The sequence below is a fragment of the Prionailurus viverrinus genome, chromosome E3, assembly GCF_022837055.1.
Source record: "Prionailurus viverrinus isolate Anna chromosome E3, UM_Priviv_1.0, whole genome shotgun sequence".
NCBI lineage: Eukaryota > Metazoa > Chordata > Mammalia > Carnivora > Felidae > Prionailurus > Prionailurus viverrinus.
In genome coordinates this window covers 13,309,277-13,327,681 of record NC_062576.1, presented here as the reverse complement: position 1 = coordinate 13,327,681, position 18,405 = coordinate 13,309,277, and the positions used below count along the sequence as shown (strand labels likewise).

At 41.4% G+C, this 18,405-nt stretch overlaps 1 protein-coding gene across 4 annotated transcripts in view; it reads right to left on the bottom strand.

The window, feature by feature from the left end:
- Positions 1-18,405, bottom strand: part of AUTS2 (activator of transcription and developmental regulator AUTS2) — a 1,124,374-nt gene that overhangs the window by 838,093 nt on the left and 267,876 nt on the right. For all 4 annotated transcript variants that reach the window (XM_047838413.1, XM_047838415.1, XM_047838416.1 and 1 more), the window contains exon 2: positions 8,155-8,367. In XM_047838413.1, the coding sequence (XP_047694369.1) occupies positions 8,155-8,367 (213 nt within the window). The remainder of the gene's footprint in view (positions 1-8,154; positions 8,368-18,405) is intronic.

Sequence of the window (18,405 nt, the reverse complement as noted above, 5' to 3'; positions counted from 1 at the left end):
CTTGCAAGACTTTCTTATATCTGCTTGACATAGAAAATTTATCAATACTTGCATCAATAGGCAATGCTCTAGGATCATTTAGAATACCAAAACTAGGTTCTTTTAAACATCATTAGGACCCAGCAGTAACTCAAGTACATTAAAACAGCTGGGTTCCCATGGTAAGGCAGGTCTAGTGGGACTGAGGGTTAAGCACAGCAAAGGGTGTGCCATCAGGTCCCCACAGCCCGAGCTTCAGGGACTGTCTAAAAGCAAATATCAGTCCTACTCAAACAGAGCACAGAATTTAGTGCAGTTCTGTCTCAGACAGTATTCACTGAAATGAAATGTTCAAGGGAAAGCTAAAAAGAATGGTAATATTGTATCTATCTTCATATTTAATTAAAAAGATAGCTAACAATACTTCCAAGAGGGAGGTCATTCCTTGTTCAGCACAAGATTCCTCTGTGCAAAACTATTTTCAGAATGGCCAATAAAATAATTTGGCATATCAACACTTACAAAAGCTACCATTTCAGAAATGCTACTGACGCTTTAGCTAACAACTCTGAAGATGAAGTATAAATGACAATCCCACAGCTGGAAGCAGTCATAAAAGAATCAAGAACATCATCCACTGGCAAAGTCCAATCAAATCAACCACCTTCCTCTTCCCTCATTGTGCCCAGAGGCCCCCAAATGCCCTCAACAGAATGGTATCATAGGAAAAGGTTTATAGGAAGGAAAGTTCTATGCGAGACCTTGTATATAATATCTCAAGGTTCAAGAGATCAGATAATCATTTTCTCCTGCACAGAGAAGAGCAGAGGAAAAAGGAAGGATGATGTCCTACAAAAAACTAACAGAGAGTACAAGATGTCAGCAGACTTAAAATAAGAACCTTACGCAGTTATTCACATTTAACAAGAACCACACAAAGGTGAGCCATGGGCAGATGGCTTGGTTTCCAGCCCAGTGAGTGCACATTTGGCTCTCTGGGCAGGATGAGGCAGTCAGCTCTGCCTAGGAGCACACACCGAGTCTTCAAATGCACCTTTGGCTTTTCCTCCTTGGAAAAAGAATTACAAATTGGGCATCAAGACATCCGACAGTTCTCAGGCAACATTTACCACAGAGAGCTGCCTGTGCCTGCCTTAGAGCCCACCCACAATTTCATTTTCAATTAGCAGCTCCTCGAAAGGCAGTAATGAAAGCAGTTGCTAAAGAGCATTCAGATGTCACTGAAAGACTGCAAACCCAAACTGTAAATAGCACATTGTGAGTCGCCTGTCACCACCATCAACTCCCACGGGAATCTCGCAACATGTGGCTATCACAGCCATCTGCTCGGCTCCCCACCACCACCACTGCAAACCACACAGCCACCCACCCACTCCCACCTCCCACTCACTACCTGTCATGTGCAGGCTTGTGTGGAGACGGGAGGGCTGTGAGCGGAGATTAGAATGCAGAACGCATGGAGGCTTGTTTCGCATTTTGCAACTAAGATCTGGCCACGTGCGGATAACATCGTATCATCGGAAGAGGGAAAAACTTAAAATTAAATGAACACAAAATGCAGTCTTAAATAGAGAAAGGAAGTCCTATCAGCCCCCAGCAACTATCAGAAGTGTGGTGTAAAGGGAAAACACACTCCCTCGGTCTCCGATCACCCATACCATAGAAATTTATGGTGGACAGAGCTGAAAACCATTTCTCTGGCTTGATCCTTCTTACTCCTCTAACAATATGTAGGATTTAAAAAAAATTTTTTTTCTTAATGTTTGTTTATTTTTGAGAGAGATTGGGCATGAGTAGGGGAGGGGCAGAGAGAAAGGGAGAAGCAGAATCCGAAACAAGGTCCAGGCTCTGAGCTGTCAGCACAGAGCCCGGCACGAGGCCCAAACTCACCGACCGAGCCACCCAGATGCCCCACGACATACAGAATTTAAATGGGCCTTAATAAAGTTCCGTGCATACACACATATAATATATTCTTACTCTGGGATTTAGAGAGTACCACTATTGTTTCTTTTTTTTTTTTCAATGGAGCCATTTCTATAGGTCTCAGGATCACTCAAGCATTTTTTAAATTGCATGCAGATCCTTTTCCAGTTCAACCTGTCTTCTCTCTGTAGGTTTTGTTTTATGAGGTGGTAGTCAATGTGCTATGTCCTCTTTTAGTCAATTTTTACCAAATTTTTAATTAAATATTATCTATGTCACTTGGGTTAAGATTTATTCCTGGCCACATCACTCCAAACATCTGTCTCACTGAGGTCAAATAATGCTTATTATCACTCTTACCAACATCCAGGACTGGTGGAATATATCCCAGACAACAAGCTAAGGAGACAGGAGACACAAAACCAGAATTCTAGATCTTAAAAAAAAAACAAAAACAAAAACCTGTCGCTGTCTCCAAATGCCCAAATTAAAACAACAACAAAAACATTCATGTAACTTGCTACTGTGTTAGTCCCATGTTTTCCAAATACCTCCAATACAATACACACCTAATTCTGAACAGAGACAAGCCTGGATTGTGGGTTCCTCGAGATATTAAAATCTGACATCTTATCCGTATTTCGAGTTAATCAACATTCCAAGAGCAGTTATAAGCCAGTCTTTCTCCTCCCAACCTTTTATTAGCTGTTTTTATTCCTCTTTCTGTAGTTTAAGCAAAGGGGAAAAAAATAATGTGCAACTTAAATTCATCAGCAGGAAAAACAGAGGATTTTATTTACTATCTCAGTTTGTAACCTTCATGTGACAACACAATTTTTGAAAAAAGCAAACGAAATTCCAAGAACACACTGAACATGAAAGTCCCAAGTATGAAATAAAAACGGTTTAATTGCAGCTCAATGTCTTGACACTAGCTCAATGTACCTCCAGTCATTTAACCACTATAACGAATGTATTTATGAAAGAGGACCTCACGAGGTTCACAGGTCTTTTCATTACCAAAGTATAATCCCTAATTGCATTAGTGTTTCAAATGTTCTGATTTCCAGAAATCTGTAGGCTCTTGAGTCAAGCTGGATAAATACCTGTGTGATTTCAGGCTGGATTTCTACCCAAAACTAATTAGCCGTCTTCCGAAATAGGACTTGAACTGGATCTGTTTAATCAAAGTTGCACGTTATAAATCCTCCTTTGCAAGTTAATTTCTACTAGTAACAATGTCACAAAGCAGTCGTCACACAACCTGAGTCAGTCACACTGAAATAAAGGATCAGCTTCCGATAGCGAACGCTCTCATCGGGACCAAGCATGGGCAGAGACAGACTGCTCTAGCAGGATGGATGGAAGCACAGCTGATGGCTCGGTCACCTGGGCCCTTCTGTGCCGCCAACACAGCCACCTTATTCCACATAAGGCCAACATGCAAAGGCAATACAAAAAGCAGATGCAACCACAACAGCTCTAACTTTAAAGACTCGGCACCGGGATCAGTCCCTCTTCTTCCTAGGCATCAGAATACATTTTTGGTATCTACAGTGTCAGCTATAAATTCTCCACATAGTCTGATTCCACCATACTAGATTCTCAAAGAGAGGACCCAACTTCCACTCCTTACAAGCACCCATATCAACTTGTATAAAGATTTTTAAACCACACAAGCCATTCTCATCAGCAAAGTTAGAGTCTACCTGCTAGGCTCCTGAAATATTCCCAAATCCCTTTACTTCCCTTTCAAATGGTATCCTCCTGTGGCGAGAAGCAATCTCAGTAGGTTGCCTCTTTGTCTCAGAAATCCCATCCTTAGCTGAATGCCTTTTTAGAAACTGAAATTCAGTTAGGAGGGAGACTCTGTGGTTTATTTTGATGATCCATTCTGGTATCTGTTTGTTGTAAGAGTTCATATGGCCTAAAAATTCCTCCTAGTTCATTTAAGCCTTTTTCCTCTGGTTCAGTTCCTACTAGAGAGAGAAAAGGCAGGCTAATGGACTAAATGGAAGTATAAGAACACCGATTCTGAGCCAAATCTGAGAGTTCTCCTAACTCCCATTAACTTTTCCTCATTGCTTCTCTATTTTTAAAACTCCTTTGCTCTCTGTGTTTTCAACTACAAAGTAGTAAAATTTTAAATCCTCTCCTGTGGTCTAGAAGTGAGATATACTGAAAGAAAACTCAACGCCCTGGGAAGAGTTACATTTTCCAAAAATGCTTCTGAGGAAGTCCTAAGTTGGCTAGAGGGTTTGGCCATGGGTCACTTCATTGTGTCCCTTAGCAGTTTCACTGTGACTTAGTCTGGCAGGTAGAGAATCAGGCTCCTTACACAGACAACCTGGGCAGCCTCTGTTCTGGTTTCCCAGTCCCAAGTCTAAGTAAAGAGGGGGACAAAAACTCTACCACACATCTTTACTAGTACTTTTTTAAAAGTACTAGTTAAAAATTAAAAGCTAAAACTGTTTAAATATAATGTCTGAATGTTCCCATCATGAGCAAATAGTTCTGTGCAGGATATATATAAGGCTCGGGGGTCAGAAAGACGTGCATTCTTTTGTAAAAGTTAACTTATTCCTCTTTTCCTTTTTAAAACCCCCTTTGGAAATTAAAGAGAATGTTCAAACCTGCCATATAAAAAGGTGCAGCCATTTTAAAAGACAGCTGCCAGCGCAGCATCCTCTACGTGAGTATGTATTTATACTTAACAACATAATCCAACAAGTAAGTTCCACTGGGGTGGTTAAGTGCCAGTTAAAAAGCTTTCTTTTCCCAGTATGAGAAAATACCACAAGAATTGAGGTTTCATAATCAGGCAAGAGAAGGAAAAAGCAGCTTGATTTTAGAACTACGCATCTCTCTTATAAAAGTATATAATTGCACTCTCCTGGTAAAAAGATTAGTTGCCTTCAACGGATTCTCAGAAAAAAGAAAAATCTTATTATTTCCTCTCTATGAAGGAGTAACATCTTCCCATAATTACAGGAAAGCTGTGCATTAAGGTGCCTGCTCAGGAAGTACCATTTCCTAATAAGATGCAAACCTAATCCACTCTCACCAAGTCAAAAATAAAGACGAAATTCTCACCTCCTACGGCCCTCTTTCCTCTGTAGTTCTTCCGATTATAACTCCCTCAGTAAGAGGCACTAAGCAACAATCCATTAATTTTGAAATTCTCCTCAAGAACATTCTCATCTCAAGGCCCCCTCCCAGTTAAGATGGTCAGATTCAGCTACTTTATCTGGTAGGAGGCAAAGGCAAGGGAAAAAGTAACTGTGATGTGTCCATGCATCTAGCACAACAGGAAAGCAACGTCCAGTACCGTTAGCACAAGCTTTTGAGCATGTGCTGTGGCCCTTAAGCACCTGTGTGTGTCATCTTTTACCAATGATCACACAACAGAGAGCACCTGTCTGGGCAACACACACGTAGCCATGCCTCTGCCTCCTACTTTTCTCTTTTAAATGTCTTCACACAATTATCAACTAGAGACTCCGAACTGAAATACACTCAGACCTCCTGCAGTCTTCCTTTATAGACCTTGAAAACATTATGTGTCTCTGTGTTGTTCATCAATTTAAAGAACCATGGAACTCAGAGAGAGGAGCTTGAGAAATCACCTAGGCCAAACCCCTCACCTTCCAGCAACACACAGTGATTTGTTCAAGGTTTCAAAATAGTACATGTGATTCTAGGAAGACTACAATTGAAAAGTATTAGAGCTTTATTTCAGTTATCAACTTCTGCTTCCCTTCCTACTAGAAACACAACACTCGATTTGGGGAGTATATTTTGGCATCAACACTGAAGATAAGAAAAACACCACTTGTTTTGAAAACTCTTACATTGACCAGAAAGGTACGATTCATTCTTTCCTTCTCCATGATTCATAAGGAGTCAGTCAAAATAATTGCTTTTCAAATATTTTGCCTAAAAGAAGGATAGCTCTGACTTCAAGTGCCATTTTGTACCAGAAGGATGACCATTAGAACCAAAAGCTACCTGAATCTGAGACACACAAGTCCTGGCCTTCTTTGATGATCACACGAGGACAAGGGAGAAAGAAGAATTTTGAGCACAGAGAGTGGAAAAGTCAAATGAAGTCTGGGATTAGAGAGTCAAGGATGAGGAACCAGAGTTTACTGTAGACTCAGGATTAAATTGGTTTCTTGTCTGGAAGGTAGGAAGCCTTCCTCCAACCCTGTTGGGAGGGAGGACCTGGGGGAGTGGTAGTGGTCACACTGCAGCCTCTCTCCAGCGGGAAGAATGACCTTTCTCACATACCTCATACAGAGAAGCGTGGGTTGGGAGCCACATATACCACAGGAATATCACCTTTTATAGACCCTAGTCCTTCCTCCCTCACTCCACTCTTTCCACAAACAATTATTTTTAAAATAAAAAAAAGAAATCTTTATACAAATGTGGTTGCGTTCAAGCTTTCCAGCTCTTTCTCTGCCCTCTGAACTTGGTAGTTTATCATGTTTCTTCCTATGCGTTCATACACCATTTCTATAATCAAAGTCACTCCCTATGACTTAACTACTCACATAGTTCCTAGAAATACTTGTAAGACCCCCTCCAACCTGTGACCTGGAGTTCTCTTTCTCTTCATGCACAATCCTTTTCTCAAACAAAGGAGGCAGAATATACAGGGAAAACAGAGCAATACAAAGAAATCTGGGTCTAAACCCTGGCTCATATCTCATTGTGAGAGGCCTGAGATAAGTCACTTTACCTCTTTGAGATCCAGTTTCCCCATCTGGAAAGTAGACATCTTATCACCCACTACCCGGGGTCATTGTGAGAATGACAGATCATACTCCCTTGTTAATGACTGTAACATGGTATGCATCAGATAAATGTTAATAGTCACTATTACAACACCATTCTGGCATTTCATTTCAGGACACATATGTGCCTTCAGAAAACATTCCCTGTGTATCAGATGTGGGGACGCTTCCCTGAGATCCTTCTGCGTCCACGCTGACTGACATCCATCACTTTAGATGTTTTCTGGGCAATATACCTCTCTCATTACCCATCAGGCTGAACTGTGACCCCAGCTCTAATTGCAGAGGCTACATCATATTGAGCCTTTTGCTCTTTCCAATCTTTTCACTAAAAATCACCACCAAAAATTCACTCTTGATGCTTTAGAAGAATGATTTCCAAACTGGCCTGGCCGTTATCAAATAGGAAATTTCTAAGACCACCAAGTTCTGTGCCTTGCCCCCTAGAGATTAGGTCCTAAGGAGGGGCCAGAAGTGTGTGTTTACTAACACTCATAATATGATTCTAATGATCTGTGAAGCTTTGGAACCACTGTTTTATAAGATCCCGGATTTCTCCCTCTGCAAAGAAACATCTGCAAACTGGAAATTACCTGTTTGGCTTCTAATTAGCAGCACCTGCTCTGTGAACCACATTCCCTTCCTCTGCTTCCTTCAAGTGATAGTCAATCCCACCCAGTGGTCCCGCCAAAAACAAACAAAACACACCCAGGACACAGGTAACTCAGCTGGCACTAAAGCCTCTGGATTTGTGCAGAAAAAATTGCTATAAACAGCTTCGTTTCTCATTATTAATCTATCTCATGTGGGGATTTCCACAGGCAGAAAGGCTCCCCAAATGCCAAGAGCTATATTTTCTTGTGGATCACTGAAACCTAATTATTAACAGACCAGTAGGCTCTATCACCAGACTTTCATACAATCCACAAAGACAGTCCTGAATTATGGACTATGAGAACAGCTGAAGAACTGAAAGGCAAATTCGTTTCTTCGCCACTGCTCTCCCACATGCCACAATACTTGAGCTGCTCTGGAAAGCAGAAATCTGATGCAAGGCACTGCCTGCGTGTGGACAAACATTTTTAACACCTCAGAACCTTGAAATCCACAATGTATGTGATCACACCTGCCCGTTCCATTGGTCCCAATTATGAAGATCTCTGCCCTGCCAGCCAGTCTGCCCCACACACCAGTAGCACCAGCATCAAGCTTTGTTGCAGTGAACACATCTGACGACAAGGATACCAACACTGAAGTTTCAAAAGTAATAAAAACTCTGAGCTTGGCTTGTTTACACAACTCTGAGGGGCAACCCTCCAGCAGCCCAACGAGGACGTCTTCTCCACCTGTCAGGAAGAACCACAGAGGGGCAGGTATCTGAAGCAGGGATCTTCTAGCCACAGAAAAGGACAAACCCACACTTCCTCACCTGTCTGAGTCCCTTCGGCATCTTCTTCCTCTTCCCAAGGTGCTGGCAGAGGTTGCGGTCATTCTCTCGGTCTGAGCTGTAATGATGTGGGTGGCTGAGTCTACTCTTCTTAGAATGAAAGGCCAGGCCGTTAGTAAGTGCTTCTCGTTTCTTCTTGGTCAGAGGGGTCTGGCGTTTCTCCACACGTTCCTGAGGCTTAAGTGCTACATCTTTCTATAGAAAAGAAGAGAAGGAAAGGGAAATGATGGTTACACAGGTGTCTAAGGTCACATCCAAAAAACAGGCTAAATGGGGTTATAAGAAGGGAGAGAAGAAAGCAGGAAAGCAGGATATGAGAATACCTAAAACTGAAAAACATGGCTCTCAATTTTTCTGAATCCCTAATGCCACCACAAATAGATCCTTTCTATTCTGGTTGGGCAGAAAAGTCAACAAAGCACAAAGCATCTGTCCATTAAAAGTGATTTCACTGCTTAGTGGCTTTCAGTGTGATTCTCAGCTAGGTCCAGCACACAATGACATTCCCCAAGGAGGCTCAATACACTCACTTTCCAAGTAGGTACGTCAATTATGTTTCAGAAAAGAAGTACTAAGTGCATGCATGATAAAAAAAAAAAAAAAAAAAAAAAAAAAAGACCGACTATACCAGGCCAGGTGGACATGAGCCAGCAAGAAAGAAACTATCAATTCATATGATTAAAATGTTTCCTTAATGCATTATATATTTTTACCACAAGTTCCTCTGAGCATCCTTAATTCCCAGTTCTCTGCAAAATGTAACAACAATATTATCACCAAGATCTACAGCAACTTTTCATTTATTGTTGTGTGTGGTTGGGCGGGGCGGGTAGAAAGGGTAGGAGAAGGGTAATGGATGTCCTGGAATAGGAAGCAGCATCTGTAGAGCCTAGAGGCGGGCATTTGAGGCTATGAGATCTAGCGAGCTCTGGGCCTGCAGACAGCTCAGAATCTACTGAAATACTAAAAGACCTGGGTCCACAGCCTGACACTGCCATTATTCCTTAGGACACTTGAAGTACTCCACTGGTAGGACATGAGTGAATGTCCTTTGAACCCTGAGAAATGTTGTACACATTAAGCACTGAAATTAAAAGAGATTTAGCACTCAGTCACTTGTAAATGAGTAGACATGATCCTATTTACACAACAATACTCTTTCATGGAGCCTCACCTCCTATACAAATAAATTGTTTCCGTGGTCCTAAACAAAGGTACATTAAAACAAACAATAACTAAAAGGGAAGTTTCCCTTTACCTTCTCCTTAAAAATACCTCTCTCTCTCTCTCTCTTCCCCTTCCCTTCTCCCACCTCCCCTACCCCTTCCCCCTCTCTCTTCCTTTACAGTCTTCTGTCCCTGGGGAGTTCTCTATCCTACTGCTTCCCAATATCCAGCACTGCCCATTTGAGATACACGCTGTTCCTCAAGCTCTTTCCCCAGATCAGCCAGGGCTGATACTAATAAGTACGGAACCTGGGACCTTTACATCTGCCTCAAAGCCCTACTGTCCACACACACACCCATTTCCTAAAGGACTCTTACCAGGGCTGCCCATTCAGGAAGACCTTTCCTATAATGCAAAGTGCTGTTCTCAAGCCATCACACATTCAACAAGTATTCTGTGTGCACCCAGTCCATACCAAGTACAAACTTAGCATTGTCCAAGAGGCACTGGGTAAACAATCCTGTGTGGAAAAAATCCCCACCTCATGGAGCTTAAAATTTAGGGACAAATACTAATCAAATCACACAAATATTTCACTGCAAACTGAACTATCTGCTCTAAAGGAAAGAAAAAAGGAGCTAAAATTGGGGAAAATGGTCTCATCCAGCAGAGTGGGTTGGTGCTGAGGAGATGACTACCATTTGACCTAGTTCTGAAAGTCTGAGCAGAGAGAACAGCTTATGCCAAGGCCCTGAGGCAGCTGGCAGCATGACCCCTTAAAAGAATCAGGGCACAGACTAAGTTACCATTCATCTCAGTAACCCCAATGCTTCACATAGAGAGTCAGGCAAATAACAGGTGGTATATATGTTCATGTTTGCTAGATAAATAAGTGAGACAACTGGTTAAACTATCCAAACCTATTAAGCCGCAACAGTGAGTTAACAACACCCCAAGCTGGCACTACCACAGAGTGAAGCAAACTAGAAAAGTTCACTGAAACAGGAAACCAAGGAACCTAGCAGGCATCGCTGAAACAAGATCACAGCAAACAGCAAGAAACCCCAGAAGGGGTAAAAGGCCTTATCCCTGGAGCAAGAAGACATCAAAAATACCAATCTCATAAGGCAAATGAGTGGCTTCTGGTCTAACTTCTAGCTGCTGTCAGTGCAGATGATTTACCCTCTGCCATTGAAGAGGCAGCTCTCCGGGCCAACGAGGATGTGGTGGTCAGTGTTTAGGGGACAAGTTGGGATCGAAGTGATCACATGGGCATTGATTCCACAGTCTCAGAACCTTGTACACTATGCCTAACACATGGTAAGTGTTCAATAAATGTCTGCTGTATTTATTCCTTTCTCCAGCGTCCACTACCACAGTCAGCTATGTCAGACATCTGCTCAGCTCAAACTACGCTGCGTTTAACATCACATGCAACCAAAACAGTCAGTTATCATGAAAAGATACTCAGGAATGACGCAATGCTAGCAGAAGCAGCCAGGTGAGTTGCATCGTGGACTGCTTCTAAGCAATGTGCTCAGTTGTACTATTTCTGCTAAGAGTAATGTAGCAACTCCCCACGGGGTTAAAAAAAAAAAAAAACACTCCTCTCTTTGTCACACAACCCACCTACTGCCCACATTATATGCATGTAGAGTATCAGATTAATAAACAAATGATACTTAATAATGTATCAACTGCGCTTTTAAAAAAATTATGCCATTCTCTTTGGAGACCAAATCTCCTTTCATACGGAAGGTGCTCCAAAGTATATTGAAAATTATGTGCAATTCCATACAAATGTGAATTAATATTTATGAGAGTATGGTATAATTTTTTCCAAATCCATTTTATTTTCATGTAGCATATTAATCAAGGCATTCTCACCGCACCACAGAATAGCTACACAGAGCAAATGGACCCCATGCCGTGACATTAGCTTGTAAGAGACCTGCCGAAGTCTTAGCAGCAGCAAGTACAATCATCTTAGTTCCAATTAATATTGAGATTTTCAACTCTGGAGGGTGTTGGTGGGGGAAGAGGAGGAGAGAAAGGATCAAAGTGTGTGTAAAGGTGGTGGTTTAAGAGGTAAGAAATCAAGAGTCTTTAAAAGGTTTTTATTATATAAGCAGTTTGTATTTCCAAAGATGAGAAATTACCTTTATTCTCTCAAAGATATCATTTTATTTATAAATTGCTGCATAGACACTTTGGTATAATTCTTGAATACACCAGGCTGCTGTTTATTCTTTCCCTCTGTAAACATTTACTGGCTACTTACCATGTATAAAGTAAAATAATCATGTAATGTCTCACTGAATGTCTTGGAGGAAAAATGACAAAAAAAATGTCCACTATGAGCGACAAGAATCAAAGACAAAAATACTGATTATAAATTACTCACCTTACAACATTCTGAAGAGCTATGCACATGATTATATGCGTGTGTATGTGTGCATATATCCATTCACCAACAAACTATGAGCAACTAATTTAAGAATTTCCTGAAAGAAACCTGGGTGGTCTACAAAGCACCGCTACAATGTGGGAATGAAACTGTGTGTTTTATAGAATAAATCTTTACCCTCAACGAATGATGACTTTCAAAGGCCAGTCGGCTCACTTGTCTACCACGATGCAGGCTAGCAATTCCCAGAGAAAATTAGTGTGCATCCAAATGACCTGCAGTGCTTTTGGAAAACAAGGTGACTATGCCCCATACTTGGCAGAGGAAGCATTTAGCAGACAAACACTGGGAGGGAGAGTAGGGAGGTCGGAAGAATAAGGAAGATGTCTGGAAGAAAATGTTTTAAGGCATTCATTTGACAATCAGGGAAGCAAGCAAGAAAGCCAGCCAGCCAACAACAGAAGGCTGGCTAGGAAGTAAAAAGATTTAGACGTATTTGCTGGCAATCGAGGGGGTAAGCACACAAGCTACGCATAACAGATGGGAATAGGTTTCATGAGTAGTTGAAATTATGTGATTTTTAGGTCACTGGCGATGGAGGGGAGGGTCACAGTGGCACACACGCGGAGAGGCTCAGGAGACCGACTATTTCCTTCAACACCCAGACTTCCACAAAACAGGTGATCTTGCTCTTGACTTTCCCTGCTCTCAAATTATAATCTCTCACCAAAGGCTTCTTCTGCCACTCCTGAATTTCAAAATGAGATAGTTCAGTGTTGTGCAGACTAGGGGAGAGCGACAAACTGCAGATGAAGCACTGTCTCAGCGGCGGGGCTGCATTTGCTGATTACAGATGAAGCCAGAGACAATAGAAAATGAGGGCACAATTTGCCTGCCTTGCATGAAATGGGTTTTAGAGAGAGAGTCTCCATCTGATTTTTCCAACCAAACTAATCTGAGAGCAGCCTATCACTTACAAAGCATCTGTGGCATGTGTGTCTGCACAAGCCCATGTGTATGTAATGTGGGAAAGAGGGGTACAGCGGAAACAGCCTCTTCTGTAAGCTATCTGATCTCAGGGACTTGGAAAGAAATAACAAAGAAGCCAGGGCAAGGAAGTAAGAAAAAGCGCCTCGGCCTGTCACCATCAAAGAGCGTTCCCGGCTGTGTTCTGTCATTTTGGTTTGTCAAGTCCTTTCTTGGCTTTCTGTATTGCATTTGCACTTATTTTCGAATGGTTTTACGAACACTGATTCCATCTCTTCCCTTAAGTGCAAATGAAGTGAGAGTGTTTATAGCGATTGTAAGAAGTGAAAAACTAGAAAGAAACAAAACATACAGCTCTTTCAAAACTTAACTCTGTCCGGACATGGTGACACTAGCCCCTACTCTAGCCTTCTGAACACACCTTCAGGAACTGAACTTTTTAGTAAGGAGACTGTGTGTGTAGGAATTTACAAACAAAATAACCAATACAGCATTCAAAAACAATTCCAAATTCATGGGGCACCTGGGTGGCTCAGTCGGCTAAGCGTCCAATCTTGGCTCAGGTCATGATTCCAGGTTCGTGGGTTCAGGCCCCACATCGGGATCTGTGCTGACAGAACCTGCTTCAGATTCTGTGTCTCCCTCTCTCTCTGCCCCTCCCCTGCTTGTACTCTGAGAGAGAGTATTCCTCTCTCTCTCAAAAATAAATAAACATTTAAAAACTTTTTTTTGAAATAATAATTCCTAATTAAAAAAAAAGAAACCGGGGTGCCTGGGTGGCGCAGTCGGTTAAGCATCCGACTTCAGCCAGGTCACGATCTCACGGTCCGTGAGTTCGAGCCCCGCATCAGGCTCTGGGCTGATGGCTCAGAGCCTGGAGCCTGTTTCCGATTCTGTGTCTCCCTCTCTCTCTGCCCCTCCCCCGTTCATGCTTTGTCTCTCTCTGTCCCAAAAATAAAAAAAAAGAAACCTACTCTGTACCAGACACTTTGCCACCCATTAGAAATACATAAGAAAGGGTCCCTGAACTTAGGCTGTTTAGTGGGGGTGCAGGAGACAAATCAACAAGCTATCACAGGAAAGCAGGTTAGGAGAGGAATAACTAAGGGACCCAACACTTCTGCCTTTCACACTGCCTTACAGTAACTGTAATCCTGTACTGGCATGAAAACAGAAAAACAGACCGATGGAACACAACAGAGTACGGGAATAGACCCACATATAACTGGACAACTGGTTTTCAGCAAAAACACAAATACAATTCTGTGGAGAAATGCTGATGGGACAAGTAGTGTGTGTGTGTATGTGTGTGTGTGTGTGTGTGTGTGTGTGTGTGTGTACTTGTGTCTATATATGCAAAAAATTTATTTTGATTCAGGGCATCCTGGCTGGCTTGGTTGGTGGAACACGTGACTCTTAACCTCAGGATTCTGAGTTCAAGCCCCACACTGGGTGTGGAGCTTACTTAAAATAATAACGACGACGACAACAACAACAACAATAATAATAATTCTGATTCACATCTCAGTCTAATTAGAAAAATTAAGTAAAAATGTGTCATAAACCTAAATGTAAAATCTAGAACTATGCAACTTTTTTTTTCTTTTAAATGTTTATTTATTTTAGAAAGAGAGAAAGACAGAGTGTGAATGGGGCAGGGGCAGAGAAACAGGGAGACACAGAATCCGAAGTGGGCACCAGACTCTGAGCTGTCAGCACAAAGCCCGACATGTGGCTGGAACTCATGGACTGTGAGATCGTGACCTGAGCTGAAGTTGGACACTCAACCAACTGAGCCACCCAGGTGCCACAAGAACTACACAACTTCTAAAAGAAAACAGAGGGGAAAACTTGTGTGACTTAGGTTAAGCAAAGATTTCTTAGACATGATGCCAAAAGCACAATCCATAAAAGAATAAAGTGATAAATTATACCTCATCAAAAATTAAAACTTCTGCTCTTCAAAAGACACTGTTAAGAAAATGAAGAGACATATCACAGAATGGAAAACTATCTGCCAAGTATATATATCTGAGAAAAGTTTTGTATCCAAAATATATTTTTGAATTTCTCAAAACTACATAAAAAGCGTGGCACCTGGGTGGCTCAGTCAGTTGAGTGTCCAACTCTTGATTTTGGTTCAGGACATGATCTCACGGTCTTGAGATCAAGCCCCATGTCGGGCTCTGCAGGGAGCCTACTTGGGATTCTCTCTCTCCCTCTCTCTCTCTGGCATTCCCCCACCCATTCTCTCTCTCTCTCTCTCTCTCTCTCTCTCTCTCTCTCTCTCTCACACACACACACACACACACACACACACACACACAAAACAAATAAGTAAACATTTTTTTAACCTACATTAAAAGAAAACCAACCCAGTTTTTTAAATGGGTTTTTGTTTAAAGATTTGAGCAGTTAACTAAAGAAGACATATGGGTGGCAAGTAAAAGATGTGAAAATATGCTTAACATCCAACAGTCATCAGAGAAATGCAAACTAAAACCACAATAAGATGCCACTAGCTACATATCAGAATGGCTAAAACAAAAAACAGTCATCACACCAAGTGCTGGCAAGGATGTAGAGGAACATTCAAACACTAACGGGAAGAGTGAAAAATGGTACTGCCACTTTGGAAAAAGTTTGGATGCTTCTTTAAAAGTTCAAAGTATACCTACCATATGATCTAACCATTCTATGCCTAGGTATTTTCCCAAAAACATCAAAGCACGTGTCCACAAAAAGATCTGCACGTAAGTGTTCCTATCAGCTTTTTACAGCCTAAAATTGGAAACAACTCAAATGTACATCAACAGGTGAATACACTGTGACATAACCATTCAGTGGAATATTACCCAGCAACAAAAAAGTAGCCTCCTGATACATGACAACTTGAATAAATCTCAAAATAATTATGCTCCGTAAAAGAAATGAGTCACAAAAGAATACATTTTGTTCGATTCCATTTATATAAAATTTTTAAAAATGTGGCTCCCTGGGAGGGAGGGGCAGGAAGAGGTTATAGAGGAACATGAGGAAACATTTGGATGGATAAACCTACTCATGGTCTTGATTACGGCGATACTTTCACGATTATACACAGTATGTCTTATGTAATATCAATAGATACTTGTTGCTGTGCTTGTACAGATGCTTAATATTCACGTGAAAACTTATCAAATTTTATACTTTTAACCCATGCAGTTTACTGGTACGTGAATTATATCTCAATAAAGCTGTTGAAAAAGAAATGGCAACCCTTGCCATCACACAGCTGGCGTATCACCACCACCAATAACTGGATTGCATTCAACATCCATCCAAAGGTCATCTTTCAGATTCCTGAAACAAAGGGATGACCACACTGGAAGGTCTGGCCTTCGCCCATAATGTGGCCATGAAGTTTCCAATGGAGAAGACTCAGCTGTGGACATTAATGCCTCGTGCCATCTTCACATCATTTTCAGTGACAAGGTGGAGTCCACATTGTGCCTTCTTTCTTCACTTCTATCAGTCAATTAACTCTCAGTCATTCACAGGCTAACCTTTGGTAAAGTCTTCTTAGCTTTCTTTCAAGTACTCTGGTTAGCTGTTTGGCCACAACCTGTCTCATGAACACTTCAATCAAAAAGCAAAGAAAGAAAACATAAATACATTTTTAATGTTCCTACACGTAAAAAAAATTTGAGGCAGCTTATCAAAATATATTTAATACATGATGGCACACAGGACATAAGGGAATCCAAATGGAGAGAGGAAAACGAGTTTAAAAAAAAAAAAAACGACCAAGTATAGAAAAATTCAGTATATAAAAACACCTATCAAAGGTACAGTGCCATGGTCAGAAGTGACAAGTAAAAAGGAAAAAATAAAAATAAATAAAAATAAACAACCCAGCCTCTTGAGAAGCTTTCCTAAATTCAGTTACAGGATGAGATCACAACCACCAGCTTAAGTGAGATTTTTGCACACTCTGTGAATTGAAAACGTCCCAGCAGCCTCTCATTCCCATAGATAATTGAGAGTTGGCTGCTGTTAGACCTTAACACTCTCAAAGTGGTTGAGTCCCTGGCAACTAGATGCTATTGCTTAAAACAGTTTAGGCTCTTAGCCCTGAAGGATTCCTAAAATTGGATTACAGTCCCTCCAGATAATCTCAGAAATACAGCATGACGAAAAGGAAACCTTTAAAAAAAAATTTTTTTAACTCCTCCGTAACAGCAACATTCTGAAAGCTGAGCACAGCATGACTGAAGCAGAAAATCTCATCAGAGAAGGCTTAAGGGCGATAACGTACACAAAGAGTGAGTCCAAAAAGGCGAAGGGAATCACACAAGAGAGGAGAGCATAATGGAAGCCAGAAGAGGAAGTAGGCACGCAATCCTCAGGCCTTTCCATGGGCAGGAGCCTGGTTTGCTACCTCAAGAGAGGCAGGCAGAACAACAACAAGCAAATTGCTGTTGATTTTTTATCCACTCTGGTCACACGCACATTTGAGAGGATGTATAATTTTAATGCTGTATATAATTCTTTTAAATAGGCATTATGCATTTTTTTTGACTAGGCATTCCATGCAAAAAATGGGGAAGGGGTTAATTAATGTTCTTGTTACATGTGACAAAATAATTAAATTAGTAATTGGGGCCTCCCTGAAATACAAACTAAGGTTTGGCTCCACAGGGACGGTGGCTATGACTCCTTCATCATCCCTGAATTCCCTGCAGAGAACACAGTACAAAGCACACAATAGTTGGGTTTCGAACAAATGAATTAGAGAAATGAGGACACCATGAATGTTTCTCTCATTCCACAGGATATCCCACCAGCCTATGAATCCTACTACTCCTCTTGCCAGGTAAAAACTTCCCAACGTATTATTTAATGATACCCCCTCAGCACGTCGTGATGAGACCATCACCATACCCCTATAATAAAAAGGGGTTGAGCAATGCCTCAAGAGATCACGCAGATGACCTTATAAGTCCGAGAGAAGACAAAACAACAAAGCGGACCGACTGGGAAAATGTCACGTCCTACATTCCTTTTTGTGGCTTCATATCAAGGCCAAACGACCATTTACCAGGTCTTATTACCTCCTACTTTTAGAAAAGTCAAGTGGTTGATACTATTATCCAGATATTCCATACGAGGACGCTGACTGCCAGTGAAAACTTCTTCATATCCAGATACTGACCCAAAATGGTAATAATGTTCCCAACTTCTCCTCCCCAGGAGGAGTTCCCCTCACACACTACTCCATATTTATTTTAAATGACCAATGTCTCTAGAAATACTCAGCAATTAGCTTTCTGATTCTGTTGTAGTTATTGTCAGCTGTATGCATACGGTAGTTACTTCCCAGTCCTGGAGGAGTCCTGGAATCAATAGGTATTCCAGCTTTGGTGTGGGAACATGACCTTCTCTGGGCTTGCATTACCATTATATAGAGAAAAGCAGAGGAGAGGATTACAGGCTAGAAATCCAACTTACAACACAGATGGGTATCTGGCCCTACATGGATCTTTCATTTACTTACAGACAGACACAATGTGTCCATTCATTTCACTTTTCTAGCAAGAGTGAAATGAAATTAACCTCAGAAGAAATAGCAAAATAAAGATTGGGATTCTAAGCCATGGAAGGGTCCTGCCTATTCCTCTCTGCCATGCTAT